Genomic DNA, 14,940 nt, shown 5'->3' with positions numbered 1-14,940 from the left:
CAACTGCTTTGGGCCCACAATGTGAAATGCAGAGATTTCCCTTTAACAACTCCGTATTTGGTATTTATAGCGGTCTTTGAGGGTAGTTCTTCTGATGCACCCCCTCTCTACAGGCCACTACAGATGTAGATTGCAAGACATTGCATCCTGCATCAGTCTGCTTTACCAGAGCCCAGCACCATTGCTGACACCCGTAATTGGAAAAGCTTGGACTGCATTTGTACTGACACAGAGAAAGTTTTTATGTTATTCATGTTCCAAGATAAATGCTACAAAATGTTATCAGTAAATTTAATGGCAGATTTCCATTCTTCTTTAATCCTTTTATCATTTTTACTTTTTGTTTATTCCCCTCCTTCAAAAGCCTTTACAGAGCTGTGTGAAGCCTTGTTTTCTCCAAAACAAATTGTACTTCCTAGTGTCTGTATTTGATATTCCATGCATTGCAATGGGGAACTGGATCAGACCCCCTAGGGTTAAAATGACCTAGGGGTCACTGAAATAATTGTAAAAACAAATGAAATCATTCCTACGATATATTTTAATAAAACTATATTTGCTAAATATTGAAAGTTTACTACTGAACGTTAACAGTCTTCTTCTGGCCAACTGTTAGAGAAAGGGCATCATGACAGGCTTGGAGTCTCTATCACAGCCGGTAAGCGTCATCAGATTACATCACAGGGGTGCTGATTGGCATCTCAAGTTGGCGGCACTTGTGTGCAGAGCTGTAAGGTGCCGCGGTCGGGTTCGAAAGTAAGGACATCCAATACACTACATACAGACCTGTCTTCTTCAGGCTCCTTGTGCACTGTAAAACAAATGTTGCACACCCTATCAATGACCAATCCTAAAAGAGATAAATTAGTATTATGTAGGAATAATTTAGCACACGAATGACATCCAGAGTAACATGAATATCCAAGTGTTTTTTCCATTTTTTTTAAGCCACAACAATGAAATGCTAAACATTGGAAGGTATACGAGATCTATGTGGAGAAGTGCTTTCCGTTTTGCAGCATTATTTACCTACAAAAGAGTAATTTATTGACCACAAAGGAATAAATATTCCTATATGCAGAATTTAAATGGTATGGTTTTTATTACATAGACTAATGTCCTTTAATATAAAGATTTGGTAGGTTCTTTTGTTTGCTTGTCTTTTCTTTGATTTTTTATCTAAAGAATGTAGATTGTAAAAATAAAAGCCACATTTCTCAGCAGAGGCAGAATCCATTATTATATCATTATTTTCACTTGTTGTGATTTCAGGGAATGTTTCATAGTGGTGCAGTACTATTACTAGCCACTAGTTGGAGTCAAGCTTTGTATCTGAGACCTGATGGGACCTGCAGTGGTGCGGGGAAACAGAAAGTGGAATCTTACTGGAGAGTGCACAAAATTGGTCCTGCTGTGTGCATGTTTGAAAGCGTAACCAATCCTAGGATGTTCCTGCAGATTAAAAATGGTAGTTGTAATGGCGAGGTAAGTATATTGTAGAAGTACATATATTATGGATTAGATAACCTTATACCTATAGCCTTGCTTAGTTTACACGAAAATTAGTCCAAAGTTGGATGCCTAATGCCACATAAGAAGCAATAATCAATAAGCCACATCCCACACTTTAAGCATAAGTGTAATTTAAAATAATTTTTTATATTTTGTCAGGGTAGTGAAGTGGGGATTTTCTCTTTTTAGATTACGACTGAGGAGGCACTGATCAAGTTATTATGTTTCACTGTGACACCTAATACCTTGATTGATTTGTACCACACCCATCACTCTCCAGCAGCTCAAACTCACTGTTACTGACAGGATCTCCATCCAATTACATCACTTCCTTGTTGTAATGCTTGTTCTGGATGTAAGACCTCTGCTCCAATCATTCCAGGGGCCGGGGCTCTGGCATTGTATAAATCAACTGCTCCCATTTAGTTCTGTGCCCGCTATAGACCTAGTTTGTAGTAAGCACTTGGTATATATGTATTGTGCTATTTATGATCTCTGTTTCCTGCTATCCTGACCTGCCTGTATTCAAACTTCTGCCTTACGATTTTGTACTGAGTATGCCCTTTATTGTTGTGACCTGGCTCTAGAGCCTATTCTTCTGTGTTTGTTTTGTCTTCTCTTTGTCTCTGTGTTTTGCATTTTGGTGTAGGAAAGGAACATCTTTTAGTTGTGCCTTACCATCTAGGTTAAAGTAAGCCAAGTAGGTAGAGCTAGGATGAGGATTAGTCTCAGTGCACTAAATCTATGTCTTTATTCTGTTCCCAGACCCTGCATTACAATACTTCTGCTTATGTTGTTCCATATTCAGCCTTTATAGTATCTGTGTCTGTTTGCAGAGCTTGTTTATTCAGCTCTGGCCATTGAGCTTTAACTATTTCTACCTTGCTGGTCTATAAGCACTATCTGTTACCAGAATAGTTTAACAATCTCCTCTCAGCATCTCTCTTGTTTCAACTTTCATCTAAATAAAGAGAGACAGATGAGCAGTGACCGGTAATCTGTTCTCTTAGCAGATAGTGCTTTTAGAATGCTATAACCAGACAGAGAGCAAATATAGGGTTACATCTACAAACAAAAAAAGAATGCTGCTATAACAATAGCAGGTAAGACTTAATATGGGATTTTCTCCCTCAATACACTGTGACTGTGTTACCATGAGGACTTTGTTTTTTTTTGTTACAAAGTAAGCAGAATTTCTAAATGAACACCCCCCCCCCCCCCCCCCCGGTAATGACTGGGCTATGAATAGGCTTATATTTAAGAATTGTCCATTTCCATAAATGCACTTGGAATGTGTCCTCACACTGCTGTGTGTTTAGGTCTCTCAGCCCCTCAATGAAAATCTTTGTGCTAGAAGCTGGAATGACTATTGTCAAAATGTGTCTCTGTGTTTCTATAACAGGGTACAGGAGATGCATACTGCCAATTCAAAATTGAGAAAAACTATGAAAACGGATCAGTAACGCTAGAGAGCGTAAGAAGCAGAGGAATCTACATTGGACTGCTTCCCGATGGATTTGCAAAACCTATGATACACACCGGAGGCGAAAATATTGTTTTTTACCCACAAGTTATCAAATGTATGTCTTATATGTACATAAATCCTTTTCTTATTATTACACTAAGTGAAAGTCATGATTGAGATACAATTTGTGAGATTCCTTTTCCATTGATTATATCATGATATTTGAATGAAGAATGTGTGTGCTTCAAAATTAGCTTCCTGATACATTGCACGAAACAGAACATCTCTCAATTTGTTTTTATGCATTATGAACCAAACATACCCTGAAAACGCTGTAGCTGCACTGATGTGGAAACATATCTTGTTTGATCCCTGAGCCGAGTGGTTTTGCTGAAAAAAACAATTATACAATTATGATAAGGAGGCTCTGCCGCTCCTGAATACTGTAATCACTCTGTTATCCCTGACAGGCAGAAGTAATCAATCGCTGCATCATTCCCCAGCTGCTGTGTATGAATCATCCAGCTCAGGTTGATAAGTCCTGTCTGGACAGTTCAGGCATGGGAAAGTAATGTGTTTATGTACCGCAGTCAGGTTGCACCCAGCTTTCCCAACGTCCTGAATTTTATAATTGTTTTTTGAGCAAAACCACTTAGTTCAGGGATTAAACAAGATATTTTTCAGCATTCTCAAGGTATGTTTGGTTCACAATGCATAAAAACAAGGCAGGCTCCTTGTGATAGTTCTGTGACTGCCTTTGGAGCTCCACTGCCCATCAGATACATTTAAGTGGCTTTGGCTTTGGCTCTCAGCAGTGCCTGGGATTTTGTTTTTTAATAATCTCAAAATGATATCAAGAAGAGCAAAGAATTGCAGCAAATACTCCAGGAGGAGGGTAGAGTAACTATGAAATTTATTTATTTTTTAATCTGCAATTACGCAGTGGTTCTAGGTTTAATGCACTATTTCTGAAGGGGGATGGGCCTTAAATTGTTTTGATTTTTTTGCCACTTTTTTGCACCAAAAAGTCAAGAAAAACCCCAATTATTTCTATACTACTTGAAATACTTGTCTGATTAACTATTTTACTTGAGATGAACGAGCACTAAAATGCTCGAGTGCTCGTTACTCGGGTCGAACTTTTCCCGATGCTTGAGTGCTCGTATCGAATAATGAGCCCCATTCTTCACTGTTCTTTACTGTGTTTCGTTAACTAAATGCTTGTTATCGAGCCAGCGAGATACTCGTCCGAGCAACGAGCCGTTTCGAGTACCCTAATACTCGAACGAGCATCAAGCTTGGACGAGTATACTTGCTCATCTCTATATTTTACCAATTACAATTTTTCTCGGGTTTTACCCATTTGATGTTTCTTTTTCCTTTTAGTTGGCAGAGAAAAACCCATGGGGACATCTGCAACTCTCAAGCAGAAAAAGGAAGAGATTCTGCAAGAAGATGAAGTAATAGGAGAAACACAGCATCTGGTGGCGCGGAGCCCATCACCATCTACACCCTTAAGAAAAAGTGAGTTGTTGAATGATGAGGAGTGGAAATATGAATGTTTGGGATACAACCTCACAGGGGATTACCACAGATAAAGTCAAAATATGTGTCCAATATAATAAAATCTCATTTTATTATATGAAGATGAAGAGGTCAGTGTCAATGTGTGTTATGATAAAAAAAAATGTAATGCAAAAAGTATTTGTCACAGATGGAAAGCAAAGGTCAGCATCATTTGTAAAGCAAGGTTTTACAAAGACTTTTCCCACAAAACTATGCTCTGCTCTATAACTTGCTAACTGTAGATAGGACATTGGGGGACATGTATCAAACTTTTGGCTTGCCTTTCTCTTTAATTATTGAGACTTTTCATGGCGCTTGTGCTCATTTGCGACCGTTATTCTGCCTAAAACAGTCTCCCTTCAAAGTGTGACATTGGGGGGGATTTACTAATTGTGGCGCAAACACGACTGTCGGCATCGGAGATCAGTCTCCGGAAAGCAAGGCCCGATGTTTTAAAGTGCCGCATGGCTATAAGTAAATAATGGGTAGACGGTAATAATCAGTTGTGCGCCATGAAAATGCTGACATGTGCACCAAAATCTTAGATGGACTACGACTTAATTTTGCTCTCTGGCCATTTTTTTCCTGGTCTATTTTGTGCCAAAAATTGCCCCTTAAAATGCTGACAAAATACACATAAATGTGACAGATAATGTGGAAAAGTTAGGCCACGCCCACTTGGCCACGCCACGCCAAAAAAAGACGGAGGAGTCGGGATAGTTGGAACATCTGTTCTTTCTGGCGCAAACTCATTATAAATGATCCTCAACAATTCTGCGCCCATAAAAACGAAAGATCCCGGCATTTTGTAGGAGCTGATACGATAATACATGTCCCCCATTGTCTAGTTTTCTGTTGTTGAGTTATCAACTGAATCCAGATTTGAAAGTTTCGCAAATCTACATCTGCCCCAGAACAGCCATAGAAAACAAAAGTTTTCACTAACGAAAATTCACTAAAGACCAAACGCCACATGTATCAATGAGGAAAAACCATTAAGATATGTCTGACCCGCAGAAATAGAAGTCCCAAAAAAACAGACAGACATAGCTGGACTTATGATACATGTGCCCCATTGTGTACTGCTACTCAGTATCATGTGCTCTATAGCATTCTCCCTGAAGATAGGACATTTTGTGGCACATTTACCGAGGCCGTTGCGACAGTTTTCTGTCTGACTTTCCACATTATTTTAGGTGCTTTTAAAGGTATTTTAGAAATGACCATTTCATGTCGCAACTGCACTATTCTTCACATGACACTAATTCCTGCACTGAAGGGGGTGTTGTGGTGCACTGTCGCGCCGTGCGCCACATTAATCATGCAAATTCCAACTGAATTGTGTCGCATGCCCCATGTTAAAGGTGCAACAAAAAAAGTTGGTGCACTCTGTCGGAGCAGGGGCGCCAGATTAATGAGGAATGTGCGCCACAATTCATGAATCTGGCGCACCCTGCACACTACACAGACAAACTGCGCATAGTACAGACTGTACTGTTTTAATTAAATGTGCCCCTTTGTGTAATATATTACAGGCTCTGTAACATGTTCCAGAGAGATGAAACTATGTACAATCTGTTTAGCTCATTTGTCACATTTATGTGTATCTTGCCGGCATTTTTAGGTGCAAATAGACCATGAAAATTTGGTCAGAGAGCAAAATTAAGGCGCAGTCCATGTAAGATTTTGGCGCACACTTCATTACTGTCGCCATTACTGCACCACTTTAATATATCAGGCTGTGCTTTCCGGAGACTGATCTCCGATGCTGACAGACGTCCTTGCGCCAGAATTAGTAAATCCCCCCAATGACTGATAATAGTGACTAATATTATAACTAATTTCATAACATTCATCAATTAGTTCTCTGTTGCTGCCAAATTGTTCCGCTTATTCTCTCCTATGCTGACTCTTTATTTCCTGAATTACTGGAAAAAGGACTGACATTATTATTATTATTATTTTACTATTATTATTCATTCAAGTGGGAAGTGATTTATCAATTAACTTTTGCTTCATATATTTCTGTGTTAGTGTTACATTTAATCATTTACTATTGTTCCAGGTGGTAGAAGGCAGAGTAGCCATGAAATCCCTTCATATTCGTCAAATGACTGGAAAGTATCTGTATTGACTGGAAGTGCTGGGACATCATCCAATGTAACCCTATGGGTATATGGCAGCGAAGGGTCGACTGGTCCCATCACTCTTGGAAAAGGCAACAAAGAACATCTCTTTCAGCCCAGACAAGAAGATGAGTTTAAGGTAATAACAATGATCATATAACTGGACCTTTTCTTTTGCCTTTTCACCTTTTTCAATGTAAGTTTAGTTATAAGATGGTAAGAAGATATTTTTGTGTAGCTCAGTGTCCATTCTAAACTAACCACAGCTCCCACAGAGAAACAATGTCAGTAGGTTAAATGTCAGAGGAACACATTCCCCAGGGGTGGGGTGTTTTCTGTTTAAACTACATATGAATCTGGGTGGTCTTATTATCTATGTACCGTGACATTACTGTTTGTATTTGCTGTACTGTGACATCACTGTTTGTATTCTCAGTACTGTGACATCATTTTGTGTATTCTCTGTACTGTGACATCACTATCTGTATTCTCTGTACTGTGGCATCACTGTTTGTATTCTCAGTACTGTGACATCATTTTGTGTATTCTCTGTACTGTGACATCACTATCTGTATTCTCTGTACTGTGACATCGCCACGTTGTGTTTTCTCTGTTTTTTGGCATCACTTTGTGCATTCTTTCTGTACTATGACATCTTTCTGTTTATGAGCCCTTTAGGAATCACTTATTCCATAAAGAATAACTAAAACCTTTGAAGCTATTTTTTATTTATTTCAGAAATAAACAGTGCAGGTAATAACGAAAACTTTGTAACAGACTTCATTAAATTGGTTGTTCGGGACCAAGTAAAAATAGTGTGGTGGCCGGGAAGGGGGGCTCTACATAAAAAAATAAACATGTACTTGCCTTCTCGGTCCCTCCGAGTGTCCGATGGCGTTGCCTCTCTGTGCTGTGCCCCTGTTTGTTTTCAGACGCATGGAAGCTCCGCTCATGCACCATACCCCAGCGCCTGGCCGGATATGTGCAGAGACATAGCTGCTGTGACTCAATCGTCCCTTTCTCTGCATAGAGCTTTTCCGTAATAGCCACCTCAATGATCTTCTCTTTCTATACTAGCAAGCTGGAATTCAGCAGAGGAAGGGTGGATAGAAAAATTAAAAGTTAGTAAACATTTAATCATAAATGTTTTACCTTTCCAGGTGGACATCCCAAGTATTGGAAAAATTTACAAGATCAGGATTGGACATGATGGAAGCGGAGATCAGCATGAATGGGAGCTGAAACAGGTAAGTCCTCATTGTAGATGTAAAAGAGAAAAGTGCCAGACATTGGCAATGTATATGGTTCCCAACAGCTGCCGCAATGGGTATGGATCCTAAGCACAATACTTGTAATGTAAAGAAGATATCCAGTTTGAATTCTTTATTCAAGTTATTCTGGGATATGGAATTTAAAAGAATTGCCGGATTTCTCTTTTTATGTATAGTTTATTTCACACACGATTTTTATGGGCTGTTGTGTATGTAGTTTGTTTTTTTTATTTTTAATTTAAATAAAAAAACTTTTTGGGTAATCAGAAAAAAATAAAATAAAGGAAGGACAGAGAGAGATGAGCAATACTGTTATAAAAGAGATAACGTCAATTGCCTGTGGTCTGGTGATATAAGAACATGGAAAGATCTCTAATTGACATTATCGGTTTCAATTGATCATTCATCCCCTGATCTGCCTTGTGTATGTGCTCTCTATAATGGCACTGCTCTAAGGTTTGGACAAATCTTGTAACAAATTCAACTTTGATGTTATAACTATTTTGGGCATTTCTTTGGCATTTCATATAGACAGACTGAATTATAATTTATTGGAGGTTTATTACGTTCGCAACCCGCCCTCAGACATGACACATCTAACAAAGTTCTTCGAAGGAGTGGAAATTATATGAATTATAGATTATATGGAAATGACATTAATGGGTTAAAGTTATGATACTGTGTTCTGTCCCGTGAATTTTTAAAAGGCTTTTTAGATTTATTATACATTTTTGATACATTTAGTTTGGTTTACAAATATCCAACCCCCATTCTTTTGTAATTTATATAATTTACTCATCAGCAGCTCCACCAACGTTTCTATTGCACATGGTGACCCAGTAAAATACAGGGCTGCATTAAGGGCGGTGAAGGTCTCTGGGCAAAAAAAAAAACAAAGGGGGGGGGACTCAAAATGTTTCTTTTTTAGGCAAAGTAATTGTTGCCCCACAGAAATGACGTGGTTTCTTCAGAGATGCCCAATACCACTATTGCAAAGTTTTAAATCACAACTTATCGACTGTACAACATCAGCATACACACTTCAGCTGCTGCAGAACCTCATAATATACACCTCAACTGCTGCAGAACCTCATAATACACACCTCAGCTGCTGCATTAATTTATAATACACACCTCAGCTGCTGCAGAATCTCATAATACACACCTCAGCTGCTGCATAAATTTATGATACACACCTCAGCTGCTACAGAACATCATAATACATACCCCATCTGATGCAGAACCTCATAACACACACCCCAGCTGATGCAGAACCTCATAATACACACCTCACCTGTTATAGAATTATCATGTTCTATAACAGGTGAGGTCTGTATTATGAGGTTCTGCATTAGTGTGGAAAATCGTAATAGACACTTCAGCTGCAGAATCACAAATTGTACTTCCTGGTGGAACCATTTAAAGTTCTATGATGTACTGGAAAGCTAGGAAAATCCAAAAGTGGTAGCATTGCCAATAAAACCACAGTTGTGCCATTTTGTTATGGTTATTGTTTTTATGGCTTTCACTACTGCAGGACCTAAAAAAGTTATCAATTTCTGATGTTAAACATCATTTGTAAACATTTTCTAACTCTATAGAAGTTTTCATTGCAGTCACCTCATTTACAACACAGACAAGACAGCTGGATCTCTTTACAAAACACTGGTATTTCAACCATTAATGGCAATAGATAATTTTATAACTTATCTAGTGTCTTACCCTTCTCACAACATAGTAAACTCTCCCACCTGTCTCTCCTGTCTATGGTCATGAGGCTGCCCTAAAGAATATTACTAAATGTTGTTTGCAGAGCTCAGGCAAGATGGCAACTTCCATTATCATGGACAGAAAATAGCATTAAAAATCTATAATCAGAAACAGATTCGAGAATAGTGATACACTTTGCTTTCTTGTTTTATTAATTAAAAAAAAGAAATTAATGATGCCCTCTATTTAAGTGTTACTTTATATGCTGTGGGAAAAAGTTGAAGTTATAAAACTGAGTCAAGTTGGCTCAGCTGAAGCGAAAGCTTGCCTCTTGTTAATCAGGAAGAGTTGCAACTTTGCTGGAAGCATTGATGGTGAGTCAACTTTACAAATGGGTTTTGGAACTATACAGGCATGGGAAGGAACAATATAGGGATAGTTGTACTGCAGTATAATAGACGTTTTCAAAGATATTTTTAGTTAGTTTACCTGACAGGTCCCATTTAACTTATTTTTACATATAAAAAACTGCACAAGATTATTGAGTTTTCATAGTCCAAAAGTTAAGGTCCTAGAGGACACAGGGATGCGTTGTGAATTGAGATTTGGTGAAGCAGCTGAGCTGTTCTGACAGCCCTGAGGAAGTGAGATCCATTACATCCTGTACTAGAAAACAGCACAACAATTTTTCTTGTGTTTTTCATTAGCTCATCCTAAGAAATGATATTTTTCTGCTTTGAGAAAGGTTTGGTATTATGTAGCTGAGTCTTTTGTTGGCAGAGCTAATGCAAGCAAATGGCCATAATTCTCAGAGGAAGTTTAATCTGGGAGAATATGTCATATTTTGTCTCAGCCGACCCCCTGACAAATACTCAGGGCCTAGGAAGTCTGTGCTGCTCTTTTTTATTGCTTATGAAGGCTGTGTCTTCTGGCAGGGTGGATTACAGAACAATAGCAGCCTTATTGCCATGAAGGATCGGAGAGCTAGCACAGGGATAATAACACTGCACAGTCGTACTTTATATTCCCCCTTCCGCATTGACTGCCTAAGCAGGTTAAGTCCTTTCTTGTCTAAAGAATGGAGGGAAAGTCGGCTTTGTGCCGTATTCCTGAAGGGGTATACCGTCCTTGCATCTCAGCAATTTCTATCCTTATCACATTCCCTTAAAATCACTATATGAGTTATTTGAGCCGACAAGGTGTATTCGTCAACTTACTACTACAGTTTCAGTACTGAGCAAAATACGCTAAGCCTCAATAAAATCCTATAAACCCAATTTTTTTTTTTTTAGAATAAACTGTTTTGAAGTTAGGGAATTAGGGAGTTTCATGTATCACATATAAGATGATGTATACATTTAGAAACGCCTCTCTTCAGTGCGTAGCCTCCTGTCACTGTTGGCCATGTTTATATACAGAGGCTCAGCGGAGACGCTGCATTGAACATGCGCACCTGCTGCAGTTGCAGTTGCAGGCTATAGCGGGTGTGCAGCAGTTGATATGATGTTATCTCTGAGCCTCTGTATACCAACCACTTAGTTTAACCAATAATAAGGTTATACTTACTTCAACAAGTGTAAGAACTAGAGATGAGCGAGCACTAAAATGCTCGAGTGCTCGTTATTCGAGACGAACTTTTCCTGAAGCTCGAGTGCTCGTCCCGAATAACGAGCCCCATTGAAGTCAATGGGAGACTCGAGCATTTTTCAAAGGGACCATGGTTCGGGAATAAAATGTGTTAATTAATTGAAAAAGAATGTCTTCTGATAAGTTAGCAGATGTATGCAAACATCTGCAATCTATTCTTCACTGTTCCGTGTGTATATTATCTCCCGACAAGTTAGCAGATGTGAAGAACAGTGAAGAATAGAATAAAAACAGTGAACACAGGATCATTTAAGTGAAAAACACAGTGAAGAATAGATTGCAGATGTTCGGCACATCTGCTTACTTTTCGGGAGATACGCTGTCCCGGGATCCGCTGCTCTTCTTCCACTGAAGTCTCCCCGATGTCTCCGTGCCCCTATGTCTCCGTGCCCCTATGCCTCCGTGCCCCTATGCCTCCGTGCCCCTATGCCTCCGTGCCCCTATGTCTCCGTGCCCCTATGTCTCCGTGCCCCGATGCCTCCGTGCCCCGATGTCTCCGTGCCCCGATGTCTCCGTGCCCCGATGTCTCCGTGCCCCTATGCCTCCGTGCCCCTATGCCTCCGTGCCCCTATGTCTCCGTGCCCCTATGTCTCCGTGCCCCCATGTCTCCGTGCCCCCATGTCTCCGTGCCCCCATGTCTCCGTGCCCCCATGTCTCCGTGCCCCCATGTCTCCGTGCCCCCATGTCTCCGTGCCCCTATGTCTCCGTGCCCCGATGTCTCCGTGCCCCGATGTCTCCGTGCCCCGATGTCACCGTGCCCCGATGCCTCCGTGCCCCGATGCCTCCGTGCCCCGATGTCTCCGTGCCCCTATGTCTCCGTGCCCCTATGTCTCCGTGCCCCCATGTCTCCGTGCCCCGATGTCTCCGTGCCCCGATGTCTCCGTGCCCCGATGTCTCCGTGCCCCTATGTCTCCGTGCCCCTATGTCTCCGTGCCGCTCCATGCCGCTGCCCGATGTCTCCGTGCCCCGATGTCTCCGTGCCCCTATGTCTCCGTGCCCCTATGTCTCCGTGCCCCTATGTCTCCGTGCCGCTGCCCGATGTCACCGTGCCCCGATGCCTCCGTGCCCCGATGCCTCCGTGCCCCTATGTCTCCGTGCCCCTATGTCTCCGTGCCCCTATGTCTCCGTGCCCCATGTCTCCGTGCCCCTATGTCTCCGTGCCCCTATGTCTCCGTGCCCCTATGTCTCCGTGCCCCTATGTCTCCGTGCCCCATGTCTCCGTGCCCCTATGTCTCCGTGCCCCTATGTCTCCGTGCCCCTATGTCTCCGTGCCCCTATGTCTCCGTGCCGCTCCGTGCCGCTGCCCGATGTCTCCGTGCCCCAATGTCTCCGTGCCCCGATGTCTCCGTGCCCCTATGTCTCCGTGCCCCTATGTCTCCGTGCCCCTATGTCTCCGTGCCGCTCCGTGCCACTGCCCGATGTCTCCGTGCCACTGCCCGATGTCTCCGTGCCGCTCCCCGGTGTCTCTGTGCTGCTCCCCGGTGTCTCTGTGCTGCTCCCCGGTGTCTCTGTCCTGCTCACCGTGTTCTTCAATGTGTTCTTCACACATATATATTGTTCTTCACATACTATTTTGTTCGCACCGTTCCGCGCGTATCTTCCGACAAGTTAGCAGATGTGCCGAACAGTGAAGAATAGAATAAAAACAGTGAACACCGTGAACACAGGATCATTTAAGTGAAAAACACAGTAAAGAACACAATGAAGAATAGATTACAGATGTTCAGCACATCTGCTTACTTGTCGGGAGATACGCGCGGAACGGTGCGTACAAAATAGCATGTGAAGAACAATATATATGTGTGAAGAAGACATTGCAGATGTATGTAAACATCTGCAATGTGTTCTTTACACACATATATATTGCTCTTCACATGCTATTTTGTACGCACCGTTCCGCGCGTATCTCCCGACAAGTAAGCAGATGTGCCGAACATCTGTAATCTATTCTTCATTGTGTTCTTTACTGTGTTTTTCACTTAAATGATCCTGTGTTCACTGTTTTTATTCTATTCTTCATTGTTCTTCACTGTGTTTTTTTAATTAAATGCTCGATCTCGAGCAGGGGAAATACTCGTCCGAGCAACGAGCCGTTTCGAGTACCTTAATACTCGAACGAGCATCAAGCTCGGACGAGTATACTCGCTCATCTCTAGTAAGAACTTAAAAGGTTCCCCCATATTATACATACCCCCATAATGTTAAACATTGTCCTCCAGGATCAAAGGTCATATGACGCCTTGCAGGAGAGTTTCTATATAGGAGTTACATGACCCTAAACTGCTGTTGACCAACAGTAATTTTTAACAAGGTAAGAATAATATGGTTGACCCTATTATGGTCTTATACTTACCCTTGTAAAATATAGTATAACTGGACAACCAGTTTAAAGCTTGCTGGCATGCCCGTAATTAGACCAACAATACTGTGGGTCTTAAGATGCTGTTTCTTCTTACTGTACAGAAACTGGCACATTTGATAAGCCATGCAATATTACCCTGGAAAATGTATGCTAATGACCTCTTTCCAATAAAATAAAGCCGAACCTTAGCACAGCTGTTAATGATCCCATCTTCGGTTCTATAGTATCTAGAACCATGCTTTGCCATATTAAAGATAAAGGTCTTGTCTTTCAGATGACATTAGGCTTGTGGTCCTGGGAGCTACAGAATCTGAGACAATGTGACATTGTAGTAACTGCGATCTGCAGATAAAGATCCAGTTCCTACCTATTTCTTTAGCTGCCTGTCATCCTGGAGCAATGTGAAAGATGAGATTCTTATCTTTAATACTGTGTATGCTTCTTATACACATACACAGTATTTTCACATCACATATGCACACACATACAAACTATACCATACTTATACGGACATACAGCAAATAAACATAGATACAGTATATACACACAACACACTCATCCAGCATGTACACATCACATATGCATCACATACACACGCATACAGTACTATATACGGACATACAGCATATATACTTACAAATAAAGAGGCTATGCTTATATACAGAGGCTCAGCGGAGACACAGAATTGACCACGCAATGACCACATGATGTCATTACTAAGTCTCTGTATGCACAAACAGGCCAAAGTGGAGGTGAAGAACTGAATGGGAGCACCAGAGAGGGGTGAGTACAGCATGTTTGTTTTACACCATCATGAGCTCATGTACTATATTCCCCTGATCCCATACAAGCTCTTTATGGTCGTCCAATCAAGGCCATTTAATAGCTATGCACAGAATACATTAAAAAGTCTGATCACTAGGACACCACCCATGGATTCCCTTCTAATTATTATAATGAGATGTCCCAGTTGATAAATGGACACAGTACCATATACAGACATACAGCATATATACTTACAAATACAGAGTGTACATAGTATGGCAGGAGGTTGCCCCGACTTGTGTACTGTGGAAAATGTGCACTGTTATATACATACAATATACCATGCACACGACCATATGGGCCATAGGTGATGAACACTTACCCCCTCCTCCTTATGCTGTACAATGTGCAGTATAACATGTAGATAATGGCACGCATCCTCCATTCTTTAGTGTGTCAGGCCTGACCCTCCAGGCCCCATAGCAGCTGCTATGGCTGCTGTCCCTGTAGTTACCC

At 41.2% G+C, this 14,940-nt stretch overlaps 1 protein-coding gene across 4 annotated transcripts in view; it reads left to right on the top strand.

The window, feature by feature from the left end:
• The window catches only part of RP1 (RP1 axonemal microtubule associated), a 312,070-nt gene that overhangs the window by 64,963 nt on the left and 232,167 nt on the right, over window positions 1–14,940 (top strand). For all 4 annotated transcript variants that reach the window (XM_072151901.1, XM_072151900.1, XM_072151899.1 and 1 more), the window contains exons 15-19: window positions 1,273–1,485; window positions 2,915–3,092; window positions 4,364–4,501; window positions 6,609–6,808; window positions 7,830–7,916. In XM_072151901.1, the coding sequence (XP_072008002.1) occupies window positions 1,273–1,485; window positions 2,915–3,092; window positions 4,364–4,501; window positions 6,609–6,808; window positions 7,830–7,916 (816 nt within the window). The remainder of the gene's footprint in view (window positions 1–1,272; window positions 1,486–2,914; window positions 3,093–4,363; window positions 4,502–6,608; window positions 6,809–7,829; window positions 7,917–14,940) is intronic.

This window comes from Engystomops pustulosus, chromosome 5 (assembly GCF_040894005.1).
Source record: "Engystomops pustulosus chromosome 5, aEngPut4.maternal, whole genome shotgun sequence".
Classification (NCBI taxonomy): domain Eukaryota; kingdom Metazoa; phylum Chordata; class Amphibia; order Anura; family Leptodactylidae; genus Engystomops; species Engystomops pustulosus.
This window is presented reverse-complemented; position numbering and strand designations above follow the sequence as displayed.